Source organism: Lactuca saligna, chromosome 2 (assembly GCF_052625555.1).
Source record: "Lactuca saligna cultivar CGN05327 chromosome 2, ASM5262555v1, whole genome shotgun sequence".
Lineage (NCBI taxonomy): Eukaryota > Viridiplantae > Streptophyta > Magnoliopsida > Asterales > Asteraceae > Lactuca > Lactuca saligna.
The window spans coordinates 184,206,299-184,224,062 of NC_136418.1; the positions used below are offsets into that span (position 1 = coordinate 184,206,299).

The 17,764-nt window shown below is 37.7% G+C and overlaps 1 protein-coding gene across 1 annotated transcript; it reads left to right on the top strand.

Annotated features, from left to right (window-relative positions):
* Nucleotides 1-15,229: 15,229 nt before the first annotated feature.
* Nucleotides 15,230-17,097, top strand: LOC145028489 (pectinesterase 2-like). The gene is made up of 2 exons (XM_078977184.1): nucleotides 15,230-16,136; nucleotides 16,320-17,097. Exons 1-2 carry the CDS (start codon nucleotides 15,278-15,280, stop codon nucleotides 17,009-17,011), a joined length of 1,551 nt encoding a protein of 516 aa, XP_078833310.1. The 5' UTR covers nucleotides 15,230-15,277; the 3' UTR covers nucleotides 17,012-17,097.
* Nucleotides 17,098-17,764: the final 667 nt, after the last annotated feature.

Below are 17,764 nucleotides of genomic sequence, written 5' to 3' on the forward strand. Positions count from 1 at the left end.
GTCGAGTCCATGTGTATCTTCAACCAACTCGGCGAGTCATGTTCTTGCACTCGGCGAGTAGGGTCGAATGAGTGCAGAATTTCGATTCAGTTGCTGGAAAATGAATTAGAAACATTACCCTAAACTGTTTTAGTAAATGTAAACTTGTTTTTGGTGGTGTAATGTTTTGCTAATTCATTTACAACAACTAGTTATCAAAATTACAAAGTTTTATGTAATTTTTGATTATGTTCATATTCATGTTCTTGTTCTTATGATGTTTTAGATGATCATAGGAATTATTTGTAACCTATTTGGTAGTTTAATTCTTGATCATAATGTGTTTTAATGGAGCCCATAACTTATCCTTAAGTTATGGAAAACCAAGAGTCACACTTGAGTTAAAACCATTAAGAAAACACAAGAGTTATAAAAAATGAAGAGTCTTCATTTTATGACTCTATTAAACTCATAAGTTACAAGAAATGAAAAGTTTTGAAAGTTACAAAACTTGCCCTCAAGTTTTGGAACAAGTAAAGTTAAGTTAAAACTTTAGTTCCAACCCCTAGAATTTTAAAAGTTAAAATTCAACCCTTATACTTATATTATGATGATTTAATAATTATATATATATGTATAAGAACAAGTCGTCTTACCGCTAGTACGCCTCATTCACGAAGCCGGTCTATAAGGTGGGTATAAGGTTGTTGCCTATAAAATGGTGACTTAATGGGTGAATATTCTCACCCACCGCTTGCTTGACTGGTGGAGGGTCGTTAGCCGAACGGGTAAGACAAGGACTTATAAATTCTCATTCAAAGTATGATGAATATATAAAGTAACTAAATGTTTATTAAATTCCCAATCTTAGTTACTTTAGGAAAAATGTGAATAAGGTGCTAATCCATGAAATTACACTTTACACTTTGTCTGAGTCGTTGGTGGAGCGTGTGTGGTTAACCGACACACTAACTTGGACTTAACAAGGTAGGTAAAGGGTGACTTAAGGTTTATTATAGTATCGGTGGAGCGTGTGTGGTTTACCGGCACATCGATTGAGTGATAAACTTTAAGGGTACCAAGTGATTTGCATGGTTACTTCACACCTCGTTTTGTGATCCTCGGCATCCCAGTCACAAAACCTGGAGGGCACTCCCGAGATTGAAACATGCCTTTGAAAAGTTCATTGGATCTCAAAGAATCTAGGAATTTCTAAAACCAATAAAAACTAAATATTTATTATTTCGGTTTTCGTGGTGGAAATTGGTGAATCGTCATTCACCTACCTTTCAAATATGGTATAGCTTAGATTACGGCATACCTCTTCTAAGTTATATTATATTGTGATTGGATCCTAGCCTTAATATTACATTTGGGTGTTTTATTAAGGACTCTCTTAAATCTAAACTAAACTTGTTCTTCTTTTTCAGATGTCTTCAACTAATGCTTCTGGCTCGAATCCTAATGGCTCCTTTACTCTTATGAGTCTGTGTGGGAAAGTCACCTTTGATGGATCCAACTTCAATAAGTGGATCAGAAACATCAGGATGATTACCCGCTACGAGGACAAAGAATATGTCCTTGACAAGGAGCTTAAGGAAATTGACGAGTCCACTGCAACTCCCCAGGAGATCGCTGACTTTCATACTCATGAAAGAGATGCAACCAAGGTTGCTTGCATAATGTTAGCCACCATGACAGCTGAACTCCAAAAGTCTTATGAAGACTTCTACCCTTATGAAATGCACCAAGATTTGATGGAAAGATACCATCAAAGTGCACGACAAGAGAGGTACGAAGTCATCTGCTCCATGATAACAACCATGATGAAGGACGGAGAGTCCGTCACGAGCCACATGCAGAAAATGAAAAGGTATGTGGATCGGTTGCTGAAGCTCAATGTGAACTTCCCTGAGGAGCTTGCAATAGATATCATTTTGCACTCCTTACCATCGTGCTATGATCAATTCCGCATGACATATCACATGAACAAGGAAGAGGTCACCCTCAGCAAACTTCAGGGACTTCTCAAGACCGCAGAAACAGGTCTTAAGGGGAAGTCGGTTGCTATCACTCCTACTCCAGACTCAACTCCGGTCTTGGCAATCGGGCAAAGTCGAGGGAGGAAGAGAAAGAGATCTTCAAAGGGTACCAAGGCTCGGACCCTTGATGGCTCTTCTTCAAGTGGAACCAAGAAAGGTTTCATTACTCCTTCTTCTGACCCAAAAGAGGCTGAATGCTTCTATTGCCACGAAAAAGCTCATTGGAAGCGGAACTGCCCAAAGTACCAGCAAGATGTAAAGGATGGGAAAGTCAAACCCAACCATGCAGGTATTTACACTATCATTTCTAATAACTCACCCCATTCGAAATCTTGGGTCCTTGATACAGGTTGCGGTATTCATATTTGTTGTGACTTGCAGGGACTAGGAAGAAGTGAGAATGTGGAGCAAGGAAGAATAAACTTAATCATGGGGAATAGGAAAGTTACACCTGTCACCAAGATTGGAGTTTATACTTTATCGCTAAGTAGTGGGTTAAATTTAGATTTGAATAAATGTTGTTATTCGCCAGAAATGGCAAGAAATATTATTTCCTTTCATGCATTGTACAAACAAGGTTTCACATTTTCGTTTGATAATGAAGTTGGTTCGATTAATGCTTTCTTTAATAATGTTCTTTATTTTAAAGCATTACCTTGTGATGGTGTGTATGAAGCTGTATCTATTGTAGATAACTTAGGAAATAATGTTTTGTGAATTGATTCTACTAATAATAATAACTTGGATAAAGCATCATTATGGCATTGCCGTCTTGGACATATAAGCAAGAAACGCATAGGCCAACTCCAAAAGGATGGAGTCTTGGAGTCGTTTGACCTAAAGTCAAACAATAGTTGCGAATCATGCTTACTTGGAAAAATGACAAAGTCACCCTTCACAGGCTCTTGTGAAAGGGGTGAAGGTTTGCTGGACCTTATACACACGGATGTGTGTGGACCATTCAAACATGCCACTAGAGATGCTAATCGTTATTATTTGACTTTTACTGATGATTACAGTAGATATGGATATGTCTACTTAATCAAGCATAAGTCAGAGACTTTCGAGAAGTTTAAGGAATTTAAACAGGAAGTCGAGAATCAATTGGGCAGGAACATTAAGATGCTTCGATCCGATCGAGGTGGTGAGTATCTTAGTTCAGAGTTCCTCGACTATCTAAAGGAATGTGGGATTGTCTCACAATTGACACCTCCCAGGACACCGCAGTTGAATGGTGTGGCTGAGAGGCGTAATCGAACCTTGTTAGACATGGTTCGTTCCATGATGAGTCGAGCTTCGCTACCAATCTCATTCTGGGGGTATGCCTTAGAGACTGCCGCCCATATCCTCAATCTAGTCCCTACAAAGAAAGTTGCCAAAACTCCTCACGAGATGTGGACTGGTAAAGTACCTAAACTAGACCACATCAAGATTTGGGGATGCGAGGCTTTCGTGAGACGCGAGACTCATGATAAGCTCGAACCCCGAAGCGAGAGGTGTATTTTCATCGGCTACCCACAGCAATCCTTTGGTTACCTCTTCTACAGACCTAGTGACAATGTGGTCTTTGTAGCAAGAAGAGGAGTCTTTCGAGAAAGAGAGTTTATAAGCCAAGGAGACAGTGGGAGGCAAGTTGATCTTGAAGAAATTCAAGAGTCAAGTGGTGAAGGAACTTCAAACTCTAGCCCTCAACTTGAGGAGGAAACTCCTGTTGAGCCAATTGACGAATCTGTACCTCTGAGGCGTTCCACGAGAGTTAGGAGTGCACCTGAGCATTACTATGGATTCCATATTACTGCAGAAGGTGAGACACTTATTAGTGATGAGACACTAGTAAGTCAAGATGACCCTAACAGCTACGAGGAAGCCATGGCGGGCCCCGAGTCTGCCAAATGGAAAGAGGCTATGGATAGCGAGATACAATCCATGTATGACAATCAAGTTTGGAACTTGGTTGAGAATGTACCAGGTCGAAAGACTGTAGGGTGCAAATGGGTCTTCAAGAAGAAGACCGACATGGATGGTAAAGTACACACTTATAAGGCTAGACTGGTTGCAAAGGGCTTCTCTCAAATTCCTGGAGTGGACTATGATGAGACCTTTTCTCCGGTAGCCAAGATTAAGTCTATTCGGGTTCTGTTAGCCATAGCCGCATTTCATGACTATGAAATTTGGCAAATGGATGTCAAAACCGCTTTCCTTAATGGAAAGTTGGCTGAAGATGTTTACATGAGTCAGCCAGAGGGTTTTGTCAGTAACGAGTACCCTAATAGAGTGTGTAAGCTTGAGAAATCCATTTATGGATTAAAGCAAGCACCTCGCAGATGGAATCTTTGCTTTGATGAAAAGGTCAAGGAATTTGGCTTTTCTAGGAGTGAAGATGAATCTTGTGTATATGTCAAGGCTAGTGGGAGTATAGTTAGCTTTTTGGTATTGTATGTGGATGACATACTACTCATAGGAAATGACATTCCAACCTTGCAGGAAGTAAAGTCCTGGCTTGGAAAGTGTTTCGCTATGAAGGACCTTGGTGAAGCTGCCTATATTTTGGGGATAAGGATCTTGAGAGATCGGAGTAAAAGACTAATTGGACTTAGTCAAAGTACCTACTTGGAGAAGATTCTGAAGAGATTCAGAATGCAAGACTCCAAGAAAGGAGAGTTGCCCATCCAGAGTAGCGCCAAGCTGAGTAAGACACAAAGCCCTAGCACTGAGGCTGAGATAGCAGAAATGAGTCGAATACCTTATGCTTCGGCTGTAGGTTCGATCATGTATGCTATGACGTGTACTCGACCTGATGTAGCCTTTGCCTTGAGCATGGTTAGCAGGTTTCAGGGGAACCCTGGCAAGGCACACTGGATTGCGGTAAAGAATATTCTCAAGTACCTACGAAGGACTAAGGACTGGGTCCTTACCCTCGGTGGGAGTGATGACTTGAGAGTTGTAGGGTATAGTGATGCTAGCTTCCAGACTGATAGGGATAACTTCCGCTCTCAGTCGGGCTGGGTCTTTACCCTAAATGGAGGAGCAATTTCTTGGAAGAGTTCCAAGCAAGAGACAGTGGCAGATTCTACTTGTGAATCAGAGTATATTGCAGCTAGCGAAGCGGCAAAGGAGGCGTTATGGCTGAGGAACTTCATTGGAGACCTTGGAGTTGTACCAGCTATTAAAGAGCCGATGGAAATTTTCTGTGATAGTGAAAGTGCAGTTGCCTTAGCCAAGGAACCAAGGGATCACGGGAGATCCAGACACATCGACAGAAAATACCATTTCATCAGACATCGGATCGAAGAAGGACTCCTCGTGGCAAAGAGGGTATCATCAGATGAGAATCCGGCAGATCCCCTCACGAAGGGACTGACTCGGGTTAAGCATCTCCAGCATGCTCGGAGCATAGGGCTGAAGGATGATATTAGATTTAGTAGTTAGATAATTTCGAAATTTGTGAAGTGTAATTGACATTTGATGATGAATAAAAGTGTTTTATTTATGAGTAAAGTGTTGCTATCTCTTGTCGATCGTTTACTATATTTCTTTTGCATGTTTGACTTCCAGAATAATTTTGTTTGGTATAACATATTATTCAAACCTCCACAGTCGGTCATATGTCGGAAGTAGGTATGAATCAAGACTGTCATGATTGGTTGTAGAGGTCTGGGACAAGGCTACAACAATCATGAGTGCTCATAAGTTCTGAGCATTGGACTCAACCCACGCTCACTGGAATCACTTCATGGAATTCTGTCTCGAGTGATCGTGAGACGGTAATATCATATAAGTCTTTAAACCTAGAGATATGATTTGTTACTTACGAGTTGGTTATGCATTGATTGTACGAAAAACGCATTGGTAACTCGATGTTATAAAATCGTGCTCTTATGTGTAATTCAATGAGTAGTAGAACAAACATATGAGTCGAAGTTTATCTGTTCCTTCTTGGATTAGAAGCTGATATCTGGGCCCCTCGATGATTTTGTTTTGACCTATGTACCGGGCCCGGTCAGAACTAGATTGATGTGTTCAATAAAGTTCTTTGTCAAACAAATCGGAAATCGGGAAACAAATGTTGGACAATAAGTAAGACATTGTTCCATGTGTTTGTCCGACTGATATCTAGAACAGAGGATTATATGATCACTTATCTTAAATGGCGTACCATCATCTTCTCAAGTTTCGAGAAACCTTGTAAAGAGCTACGATTGCCGATCGGTTCCTGAAGTCATACTTGCAGTAATAGTTACTAGACTTATCCAAGTGGGAGACTGTTGGATAAGGTGTCTAAGTCCATAACTATTTCTGGTATGTACTTGACCCGACCCGGCATGGTCCATTTGGGTTGCATGGCACCATGCAATTGGATAGACTAAATGAGAGAAATAACGCTTGGAGATTATTAATATATTATAAGTTCTAATATATTAATAATATTATTTGATTAGTTTGATCAAGAATTAATTTAGAATTAATTAAGTGATCAAAAGATAACTAATTAAATATATGGATTGATTAAGTAAATCATCCATATCTTGTATAGTGGGCTAAAAGGCTCCATGGATCATCAAGTTGGGTTCCACCCATAGGATGCTCCATGGATGCTCCATGGGAGTTACAAACCCATGGGTCATGGAAATGAAGAGTCATGACACATTAGGGTTTAACCCTAGATGTGTCAACACTATATAAGTAATATGATCTCCTCCCAAATCGGTTACACTAAGTAATAGAGGGCTTGGCCGATTTTGAAGAGTGTGTATTCTCTCATAAGTTCTTCCAAGAGCATTTGGTGTTGTGTGAAGCATTTGAGGCATCACACTTGGGGTGCTAGGCTCACAAGGTTTCAAGGAACACAAGCAACAACAAGGTAAGTTATTCTATCTATACTTTATGTTAAAATTGTTCCCCATGTATGCTAGATAGGAATATAACCTTGGAATTCAACTTTGCATGACAAATTAGACAAACATAGATCCAAGGTTATTAGGGTTGCATGTACACTTAGGAAGTGTTAGAATGCTCAAAAACCCATCAATTAGTTGCTTTGGAAGCAAGTCATGATAATCTAGATTTAATGAGGATTTAGGGGCTCTGCCCCTTGGACCCCGCTAGGGGTGCTGCCCCTAGAGCCCGCCAAAGGGGCGCTGCCCCTTTGGAAACCCCGGACCCCCGACTAGTCATCGAACCGTATTCTAATTCGATCTTATACATGCATGCACTCAGCACAATCCCTGTACATATATTAGAGTACAAATTATGAAGCCCCTTTGCTTACATGTTAGTTATAATTACTTAAAATGACATGGTGACACTAAAATCACCAACAATCCTCCCTTATTTTAGTACCCTTGAATAAACATAACCTTATCAAACAAAACAAACTAGTACATAATGAAAATATCGAAACGATTGAATTTCCACTTAGTATCATACATTTGCAAATACGCGAGAATCAGGGTGTTCTAAGAATTGAACCCATCAACCCATTTGAATACCAGAAAGTAAAATACATGCTAGTTTATTGAATTTATAGCAAAATACAACTTGACACTGTTATAAAGCCGTGTGTCCCAATCATCTGATGATCGTATCAAGGTCAAGTCCACATCCTCTTGAAATGCGGCTACACTTCACAATCACGTAGGTAACTCCTTTCCATGTATTTGCACATACATTTATCAAAGGAATTATTAAGAAGTTAAACTTCAACCTGGCTAACTTGCAGAACCGAACACATACCTGTGATGAATACTTCATGTGTTCCAATCTATAAGTATGAGCTTTCCATATTGAATTCAACTCGTAGCATTATATTAGGAGGGAATTGGGTGTCTCATCATTATAGAATTAAATGGACTTTAAACCCATCTCGATTACAGACTTGTGCACTAAGTCTCTTGTCAGACCTTTAGTCAAGTGATCTGCCAAATTTTGTTGTGATTTCATAAACTCAACCGAAGTCACACCATTCATGATTAGTTCTCTAATCATACTATGTCTAACACCTAGGTGTCTAGATTTTCCATTATAAACTTGGCTATATGCCTTAGCCAAACCGACAACACTATCACAAAGGATAGAAATAGATGCTATCGGTTTAGACCACAAAGGAATCTCATTGAATAAATTCCTTAGCCACTCTGCTTCTTTACTATCAGCTGCTAACGCAACAAACTCAGATTCCATTGTTGAGTTTGTAATGCAAGATTGCTTCTTGGAAGCCCAAGAAATGGCACCTCCCCAAGCAAGAATACCCAACAAGCACTTGAGGAATGGTCCTCCATGTTGGTTATCCAACTTGCTTCCGAATGACCTTCTAAAACCAAAGGACTTCCCAAATAACTCAAGCCATAATCCATGGTTCCCTTGAGATACTTGAACACTCTATTCACTGCTTGCCAATGTTGAGCACTAGGATTAGTAGTATACCTGCTTAACTTACCCACAACAAAAAGAATATCAGGTCTGGTATTTATCATGGCATACATCAAGCTACCAATAGATTTGGAGTATTCCAATTGTGAAATGGGAATGCCATTATTTGGCATTAATTTCACACTTGGATCAATAGGAGTACTCACAGGAGAACAATCGGTAAAATTAAACCACATGAGAATTTTCTCAATATAATGACTTTGAGTCATCACCAATCCTTTGTTCATCCTCTTAATTCTTATTCCAAGAATTACATCAACCTCTCCTAAATCTTTCATGGAAAACTTGGATGATAACAATTTCTTTGTTTCATCCGCTTGATTTTGGTCGGTACCAAAAATCAACATGTCATCTACATATAAGCAAATGATCACTCCAAATCTAGTAGCATCAAAAATCTACTATAAACAGATTTGTCAAATTGGTTTGTCTTGAAACCAAAAGACAAAATCACCTCATCAAATTTTTGATGCCATTGTTTAGGCGCTTGTTTCAGCCCATACAAAGATTTGACAAGTTTACAAACCATATGCTCTTTACCGGTCATAATGAAACATTCTGGTTGTTTCATGTAAACTTCCTCATCAAGATCACCATTTAAAAAGACTGTTTTCACATCCATTTGGTGAATAACCAGATTATGGATACTTTCCAAGGCAACCAACAATCTAATAGTAGAAATATGTGCAACTAGTGCATACGTATCAAAATAGTCAATACCGGGTTTTTGTCTAAAACCTTGAATAAATAACCAGGCTTTGAATTTGTCAATAGTCCCATTAACATTCATTTTCTTTTTGAAAATCCATTTGCAATCAAGAGGTTTAGTACCCGGAGGCAAATCAGACAACACCTATGTGTTGTTCTCAAGAATTGATGACATTTCATCATCAATTGCTTCCTCCAAAAGGCACTATCATGAGAATATATGGCCTCTTGATATGTCCTAGGATCATCTTAAATACTATATCAATAAGAGGATTCAAGATTAATTTCATCTCTTGAACCTTCTAACAAATACAGTTGGAAGTCGGATCCGAAATTTTCGCAATTTGGCCTCTTTTGCTTCTACGAAGATCTTGTGGTTTTTGCATGATGCCACCATCTTGAATTTCTAAATTTTGCTCTTTATTAGCACCAAAAGTCAGATCCTTAGGCCTTTGAATTGATGAAAACCGCATCTCATCAAAAATTGCATCCCACGATTCGATAACAGTGTTAATTGAAACTGAATCTTTAGGTTCTATTACATAAAGCCTATATGCCTTGGAATGTTGAGCATATCCAATGAATATGCAATCAATTCCATGTTATTCCAAAATTTTCTTTTTGGGCTCGGTAAGTTTTACAACTGCCCGATATCCCTAAACCCGAAAATAACTCAAATTCGGCTTTTTCTTGAACCAAAGTTCATATGGGAGTGTATTGTTCCTTTTATTTGGAACCCTATTTAACAAATATTAGGCCGTTAACATGGCCTCTCCCCAAAATCCTTCACTTAATCTCGAGTATGATAACATCACATTTACCATTTCCTTTAAAACTCGATTTTTGCGTTCAGCAATACCATTCTGTTAGGGTGTGTAAGGTGCCGTGGTCTCATGAATGATACCCAATGATTGAAAATATATGGGATCCATATATTCACCTCCCTTATTAGTCCTGATATGTTTAACTGGAATGCCGAATTGCAATTTCACCTCGATTTTGTATATTTTAAATTTATCTAAGTCTTCATCCTTAGAATATAACAAATACACATAGCAAAACCGAGTGCAGTCATTAATAAAGGTGACTACATACTTTTTATTTCCCAAAGAAGGAGTGTAATGAAAATCACACAGGTCACTGTGTACAAGTTCCAAAACAGCTGAATTTCTAGTGACATTAGGAAATGGTTGTTTTGTTACCTTTGTAAGCATGCACGTTTTACATTTATCAGATGTCATATTAAAGGCTGGAATTAATCCATCTTTTGACATCTTATACATCCTTCTAAAGTTGACATGACCTAATCAAACATTCAAAAGTATAGATTTATCAACATTAGAAGCAGAAGATGCAAATACATAATTCTGAACAGGTAATAATTTGTCAACAATATTCAAATGAAACATTCTATCATTTAAATATCCAAAGCCAACAAACATTCTACCCTTAGACAAAACAAACTTATATGACTCAATAACTTGTTTAAAACCATCATAATTCAAACTACTAGAGCTAACAAGATTCTTGAGAATCTTGGGAACAAACAAAACATCAAATAACCTAATTGTCTTTCCAGAAGTAAATTCAAGACACACGACACCTAAACCACAAATAGGATAATAAAAGAATCATCTCCCATTTTCAGCACTGACCCATCGTCAAGCGGAGTTAATGTTTAAAACATCCGTTTATCCTTGCATACATGGTTTGTTGCTCCAGAGTCGATCCACCAAGCAACATCATCATCTTGCACATAGAATGATTCAGGGATAAATGAAACATAGTAAACATAATTCTGATTAGAATTATCAAAGTTAGTCAAAAATTGACCTCCTTTAACTTGGGCCGAAGACCCGTTCACTTTCCCATTGGTTCAACTGTTTCCAACACTATTGTTGCCTAAATTTACACGACAATCACGCTTGCAATGCCCAACTTGATTGCACCTCCAACAAACCAGATCCTTTCTCTTTTTGTTGGAGTTGCTTGGGACATGTTCCTGCTTGCGTTTACCATGTCCTTTGTGGTTCTGGTTCCTTTGTTTACTTTCAACCATATGAACCGAGGGCTGTCCGGATTCAACCTTTCCCTTGGGTTTTTCAGATTTGTCACTTTCCTTCGCACAAAGAGATTCTTCAATATGAATGTGACTAGCATGTTCAACCTAGGATACTTCCTCCTTTCGATGTTTCAAGTTATGTTTAAAGTCTTTTTAGGACGGAGACAATTTGCCAATGATGGTGGACACAACAATGGATTCATCCATATTCATACGGTGCAATTTAATATGATCGTATATGCCAAGAATTTCATTGTATTGTTTAGTGACAAACCTTAAATCTTCCATCTTATAATTATTCAAGTCATTGACCAACAACTTCTTGCTAGAAGCACCCGCAGTAATGTATTTCAGTTCAAGGGTGTCCCACAACTCCTTGGCACACAAGGCTTCACTATGGATATCAAATAAAGCATCAAACATACCGTTCAGAATGTGACCTTTGCAGATGTAGTCATCATTGTTCCACTTCTGTCTCATTCTTGTCTCTTCAACCATCTCAACAACACCTCCTGCAGGCTCTGCTGGTCTTGGAATAGTCAGCACGTATGCTGCTTTCAGAGTGGTCAACATGAAGTTCATCTTTTTCTTCCAACGTCTGAAGTTGACGCCTTCAAACTTCTCCAACTTGGCAAACTTAGTGGTCATCTCGCGGATTGAGTCACCCATCTCCAGAAATAGAAATATCAGTTCGATTATAGGGAAATTTAGGGTTTGTGGTGTAGATCTGGATACCAACTTGGATCGTGATATCACTTTCCAAACTGATATTTCTACCCTATGTTTGGGTTACAAGAAATTCAGCCTAGGATAATCCAAGTGGACACTTCCGATTCCATGCACAGAAATCGTAAGCCAATATGCTAGAGGATTTTGTGAAAGTATGATAGAAAACGAGAGCTTAAGATCGTAACCCTTTTCTGAAGAGGAAGAACGGTTTATATATTAAACGAGATTAGGGTTTCATTAGGGTTGGACCGTCATTAGTTTCCTTGGACCCTGCTAGGAGTGCTGCCCCTAGACCCCGCCAAAGGGGAGCTGCCCTTTTGGAAATCCCGAACCCAAGGGCGCTACCCTCGGACCCCCGAATAGTCGTAGAACCGGTTTCTAATTCGATCTTATACATGTGTGCACTCCGTACAATTCTGTACATATATTAGAGTACAAATCGTAAAGCTCCTTAGCTCATATGTTAGTTTCAGTTACTTAAAATGATATGGTGACACTAAAATCACCAACACTGAAAAATCCATAGAGTTTGGAGTTTGAGGAGGAAAACAAAAGAAAGGATATTAAAGTGATTTTTTATAACTTTCTTCATATATAATTTGGTGATGATGCGTTTTCTATTTGTCATATTCAATTCCACAAATTCCTTAACAATAACAACAACATATAATTGAATTCAGCTAATCAAATAATCAATTCCTTGAAAAAAAAGTCAACCATTTGAAGTTTGGATGATTATCATTGGTATTGGTATGCCGATTTTATTTTGGCATCTTATTTAGTTTAACATATCAAAATACATTCTTAATCCTTATCTCGTTCTCGCTTAGTAAATATGATGGGTGCATAGGATAATTTGAGTGTCCGTACTTACTTTAAGCTTGTAATATGTAAAGCTAGTATTTTGTTTTGTTTAACATCTTGCTAGTCTTTTATTACATCCATTGCTAAAATAAAGTTGTTAGTCTTAAACAATCAGCTTGTTATCTATAGATGTTAACCAGTTACGACGAGGTTTAGTTGATCAAATAATTAACGTTCCATTTATTAATGATTGACTTGTTTTATATATATTAATATTAATTAATATTAATATTAATATTGTTGGGCTCCATGAGGAGTTGAAATTCCGTTTTGTCCGTAGCAACAATAATATCCTGGCTGCTCTCCAAAATCCAAATGGAAAGTAAAATAAATTAGAAAATGTTCAAATCCAAATGGAAAGTAAAATAAATTAGAAAATGTTCATAAAAAACATTGCTGTATATTTTGTTGGGCTCACGTCGTTTATATAAACGCGTCGTCATGGCGCCCACTCCCATATTTGAAGGCTACAAGTAAAAGAACAAGTCAATTGTTTATAGAAAGAAGGCAATGAATATGAATCTATCAACTACATATTCATATATTTATGTTAGCAAAATAAAATAAAATTTTAAAGATAGTCTAAAAATCTTTGGAGACGAAAAAAAAAACATGTTTGAGATATGTTATCTATTTTTTTATCTTATTACTGATGAACTTCAAAATGACATATATATTTTTTCGGAAATCGACAAATAATTTAGCGGAAACCTCCCTACAATATTTCAATGGTGACTCCGAGTTCGAGCAAGGGAGAACTCAACCCCTAAGAGGATTTTCAAGGAAAACTTTCTACACATGGAACATAATTGCAAGAGATAAATTTAACTAGTTCAAAGATTTGAACTCCTGACCTAAAATCCACGTGGATATTAAACCCGAAGCATCAATCAAACTAGGCTAGATATCACTTGCTCGAAATAACATATAAGTGTAACACTTATAGCTATGATTAGAATTAATCATTTTCAACTATTTAGAGGAGCTTAACTATATATAGGTGGTTGCAAAAATTAATCATTTTCAACTATTTAGAGAAGCTTAACTATATATCGATCTGTCTTCATGTATGATATTTCAATATTTAAAAGAATATGAACAATTATTCAATAAACTTTTTACAGGACACACTAAAATACACGTATTGGAAATTTGAAAAATATATAATAATACATAAAACTATCTAAAATATTCATCTTAAAACAGAGGTGTTGATGGTATGACTTGTTAAACAAGCGTTGTTTATGATTTGTTTAAAGACGCATGGATCATCTCCTTTCTTAGATAATGACATGATGTTGTTAGGTTAAGTGTGCACCTCATGTATAATGAGAATTGTTAGTGTATAAAAAAATAAAAATAAAAGCTCCTCAAACTGTATTATGTTTTCTGAACGACAATAAAATATTAGAAAAAAAATAATGATAACGAGAAGTCATGAGTATAACAAAGATTAGAAAGTCCCACAAAGTACTTGACACATAAACAAATTAATCAGCCGAATACTATATGAAAATCCACAAAACTGAAATCAACGTAACGTTATCAAATCATTAAAGACATTACATTTGGAAAGTTGTGACATTACATTTGGAAAATTGTGATATAAACTGCATAAGCCATATTCAAAACCGAGTGAATGTCTGAAATTAATTGAGAAAGATCGATCGAATTCCACCGCTTATAGATTCTCCCAAAGCTCGCTAGCAATAGAACAGGAAATAAATAGGTGATAAGGTGTTAACTTTAAAAGGAACAATGCAATTGCAATACGTGTGTTATGTTCGGTAACCCATTAATTCGTTCCTAACCTTTTTGATTTTTTTAGGCATGAGCTTTCTCTTTTAATTTTCTTCCCAATTGAGATAAGTGTCTTTTCATTTAACCCAATAAAGATTTAATCATTTACGATGAAGTTTTTACTGGTTCTGAAAAATAAAATATTCTTAAAGGTACAGGACAAATAAAAAAAAACTCTTATCTTTATTATAATTTTTATATTTTTAAATAAAATATATAATAAAAAAAATTGAATTATATGCTGCCCACTCCGTCCCTCCCCATGCATATGAATGCTCATGTAATTAATATGGGTACATCTAATTTTGACAAATAACTAAAGAACATCTAATTTTGAGAAATAACTAAAGAACATTAAAATTTGACTTTTAAAAACAGATATCAAAACCGGGTCCTAGCAAACTGACTTTTAAAAACAGATATCAAAACCGGGTCCTAGCTACTTATTGGTGATACAAATAATAAATATGTAATTCAAACAACCCCTAAGAATTGAAACAGTTTGTTTATAAGAGAATCTTCCTTCTAACATCCACATCTAATTTGCAATTGGCGACATTGTCAAATGTCAACTTCTCTCAATTCATAAATTGACATTATAGACATATATATATATATATAGCGATGTATCTCACAAACAAAGCAACACACAAACTGTTTAGCCATGGCAATGAACCTACCCTTGCTTATACTCATCGCAATTTCCATTTCTGCATGTCTTTCCTCAGCCTTACCAAACGACATGAACTGGTGGTGTGATAAAACGCCGAACCCAGAGCCATGCAAGCATTTCATGAGCAGTAAAACTCAAAAACTGGGTTTCATTTTTGGCAAATCCGATTTTCGCAAAGCTGCTTTGCAATTAGCAATGGAAAGGGCACTTAACGCCGAGAGTCGCACCAAATGGCTCGGCCCAAAGTGTCGAAATGAGCGAGAAAGGGCTGCATGGTCTGACTGTCTAAAGCTCTACGAAAGCACTATCCTGCAACTAAACCAGACCATCGACCCAACCATCAAGTGCACCGATGCCGATACACAAACATGGCTCAGCACCGCGTTGACCAACCTCGAGACTTGTCGAGCTGGGTTCGTGGAGCTTAATGCATCGGACTACATGTTGCCACTCATGTCTAATAATGTCACCAAACTTATTAGCAATACTTTGGCGCTCAACAATGGTTCGACGAAGCCAATCGAGAGTTATAAAGGTGGGTTTCCGACGTGGGTTTTTCCCGGAGATAGAAAGCTTTTGCAGACGGCGGCACCGAAGGCTAACCTTGTGGTGGCGCAGGACGGGTCCGGGAACTATAAGACAATCAAGGCGGCGATTGATGCGGCTGCTAAGAGAAGTGGGAGTGGGAGGTTTGTTATTTCAATAAAGAAGGGTGTTTATAGAGAGAATATTGAGATTGGGAACAAGATGAAGAATATTATGCTTGTGGGTGATGGACTGAAGAATACCATCATCACCGGCAGCCGGAGTGTTGGCGGAGGGTCCACCACATTTAATTCCGGCACCGTTAGTAAGTCACATCTCCCTCTTCCTCTTCCTCAAAACAACAAAAAAGACTTTTACAAATGTTTCCACTTGTCAACAACGTAGAAAAGTTCTTTAAATTAAAGACGATTTCTTGCTTACCGAATCAAGAAAGTGAAAAGTCATTCAATTCTAACCATATATGTATTCTTTACTTGTCCTGCAACAGTTGTAACTGGGTCCGGATTCATTGCACGTGGAATAACATTCCGCAACACCGCCGGCCCTCAGAACCACCAAGCGGTGGCGTTAAGGTCTGGCGCCGATTTATCGGTGTTCTACCTCTGCAGCTTTGAAGGATACCAAGACACACTCTACGTCCACTCCCAACGCCAATTCTACAAAGATTGCTACATTTACGGCACCGTTGATTTCATCTTTGGCAACGCCGCCGTGGTTTTCCAAAACTGCATGATCTATGGAAGAAGACCCATGGCTTCTCAAAAGATCACCATCACAGCACAAGGCCGAACTGATGACAACCAGAACACAGGGATCTCGATTCAGAACTCTAGGATCATGGCAGCATCTGACCTAAAACCTGTCTTGAGCTCGTTCAAAACATTCTTGGGCCGGCCATGGAAGCAGTATTCGAGAACGGTTTTCATCAAAAACTATATGGAGAGCTTGGTGGACCCGGCCGGATGGTTGGAATGGGATGGGAATTTCGCTCTTAATACTTTGTATTATGGAGAATATAGGAATACTGGACCGGGTTCTTCAACCAGCCGGAGAGTGAAGTGGCGTGGGTATCGAGTTATCACTAACACCAACGAAGCTTCTAAGTTTACGGTGGCAAATTTCATCGGCGGCCAGTCGTGGTTGCCTGCTACCCGTGTACCATTTCATGCTGGCCTTTAAAGTCTACTTGACGTTTAATGTTTGATCAAATTCTTGTATTTTTTGATTTACCATAATTTTACTCGTTACATTTTCTTCCCTTCAAATGAGAGTTTATTAACTACAACATAGATGTGTTGAAGTTTAAGAAAATAAAAAGATGGAATAGCAACTTGAATGTATTGCATAGTTAAAGGGCATTTGGCGTAACATGCGAGCAGTGTAAAGTACATTGAAAATGTATGATTAACACTATGTGTTAGCGGTTCTAAAATAAAGAAAATATTTCATAAATTTCATATAGTTTTATAGGATTGTCATAAATTTCATATAGTTTTATAGGATTCACAATTGAAGACAAGACAAGATAAGAATACACGTTACCGAACGAAATTGTTTTGAAATTGAAAATTGCATTTTTTAATGCCTTGGAATTCAGACCAAACTTTTTCATTTAAAAATAAAAGTATTTATTCAATTTACAACAAAGGTCTAGATAACACCATTTGATTTAAACATTTATTAAAGTATTGTCAAAAGTCATCATGTGCGAGAATATCCAAATGGATGGGATGCAATTGAGTCGTGCCTATCGTTTAATAAAAGAAAACCTGAAATATTTAAACCATAAACCGTAAGCATAAAACTTAGTGAGTTTTCAAAATACAACATACAACACAACACAAATAAGCAACTATGATTTATCAGCAACCCTAGAAACTACCCGAGGTCTCAGTGGACAAACAACACGCCTTATGGGTTATCAACAACCCT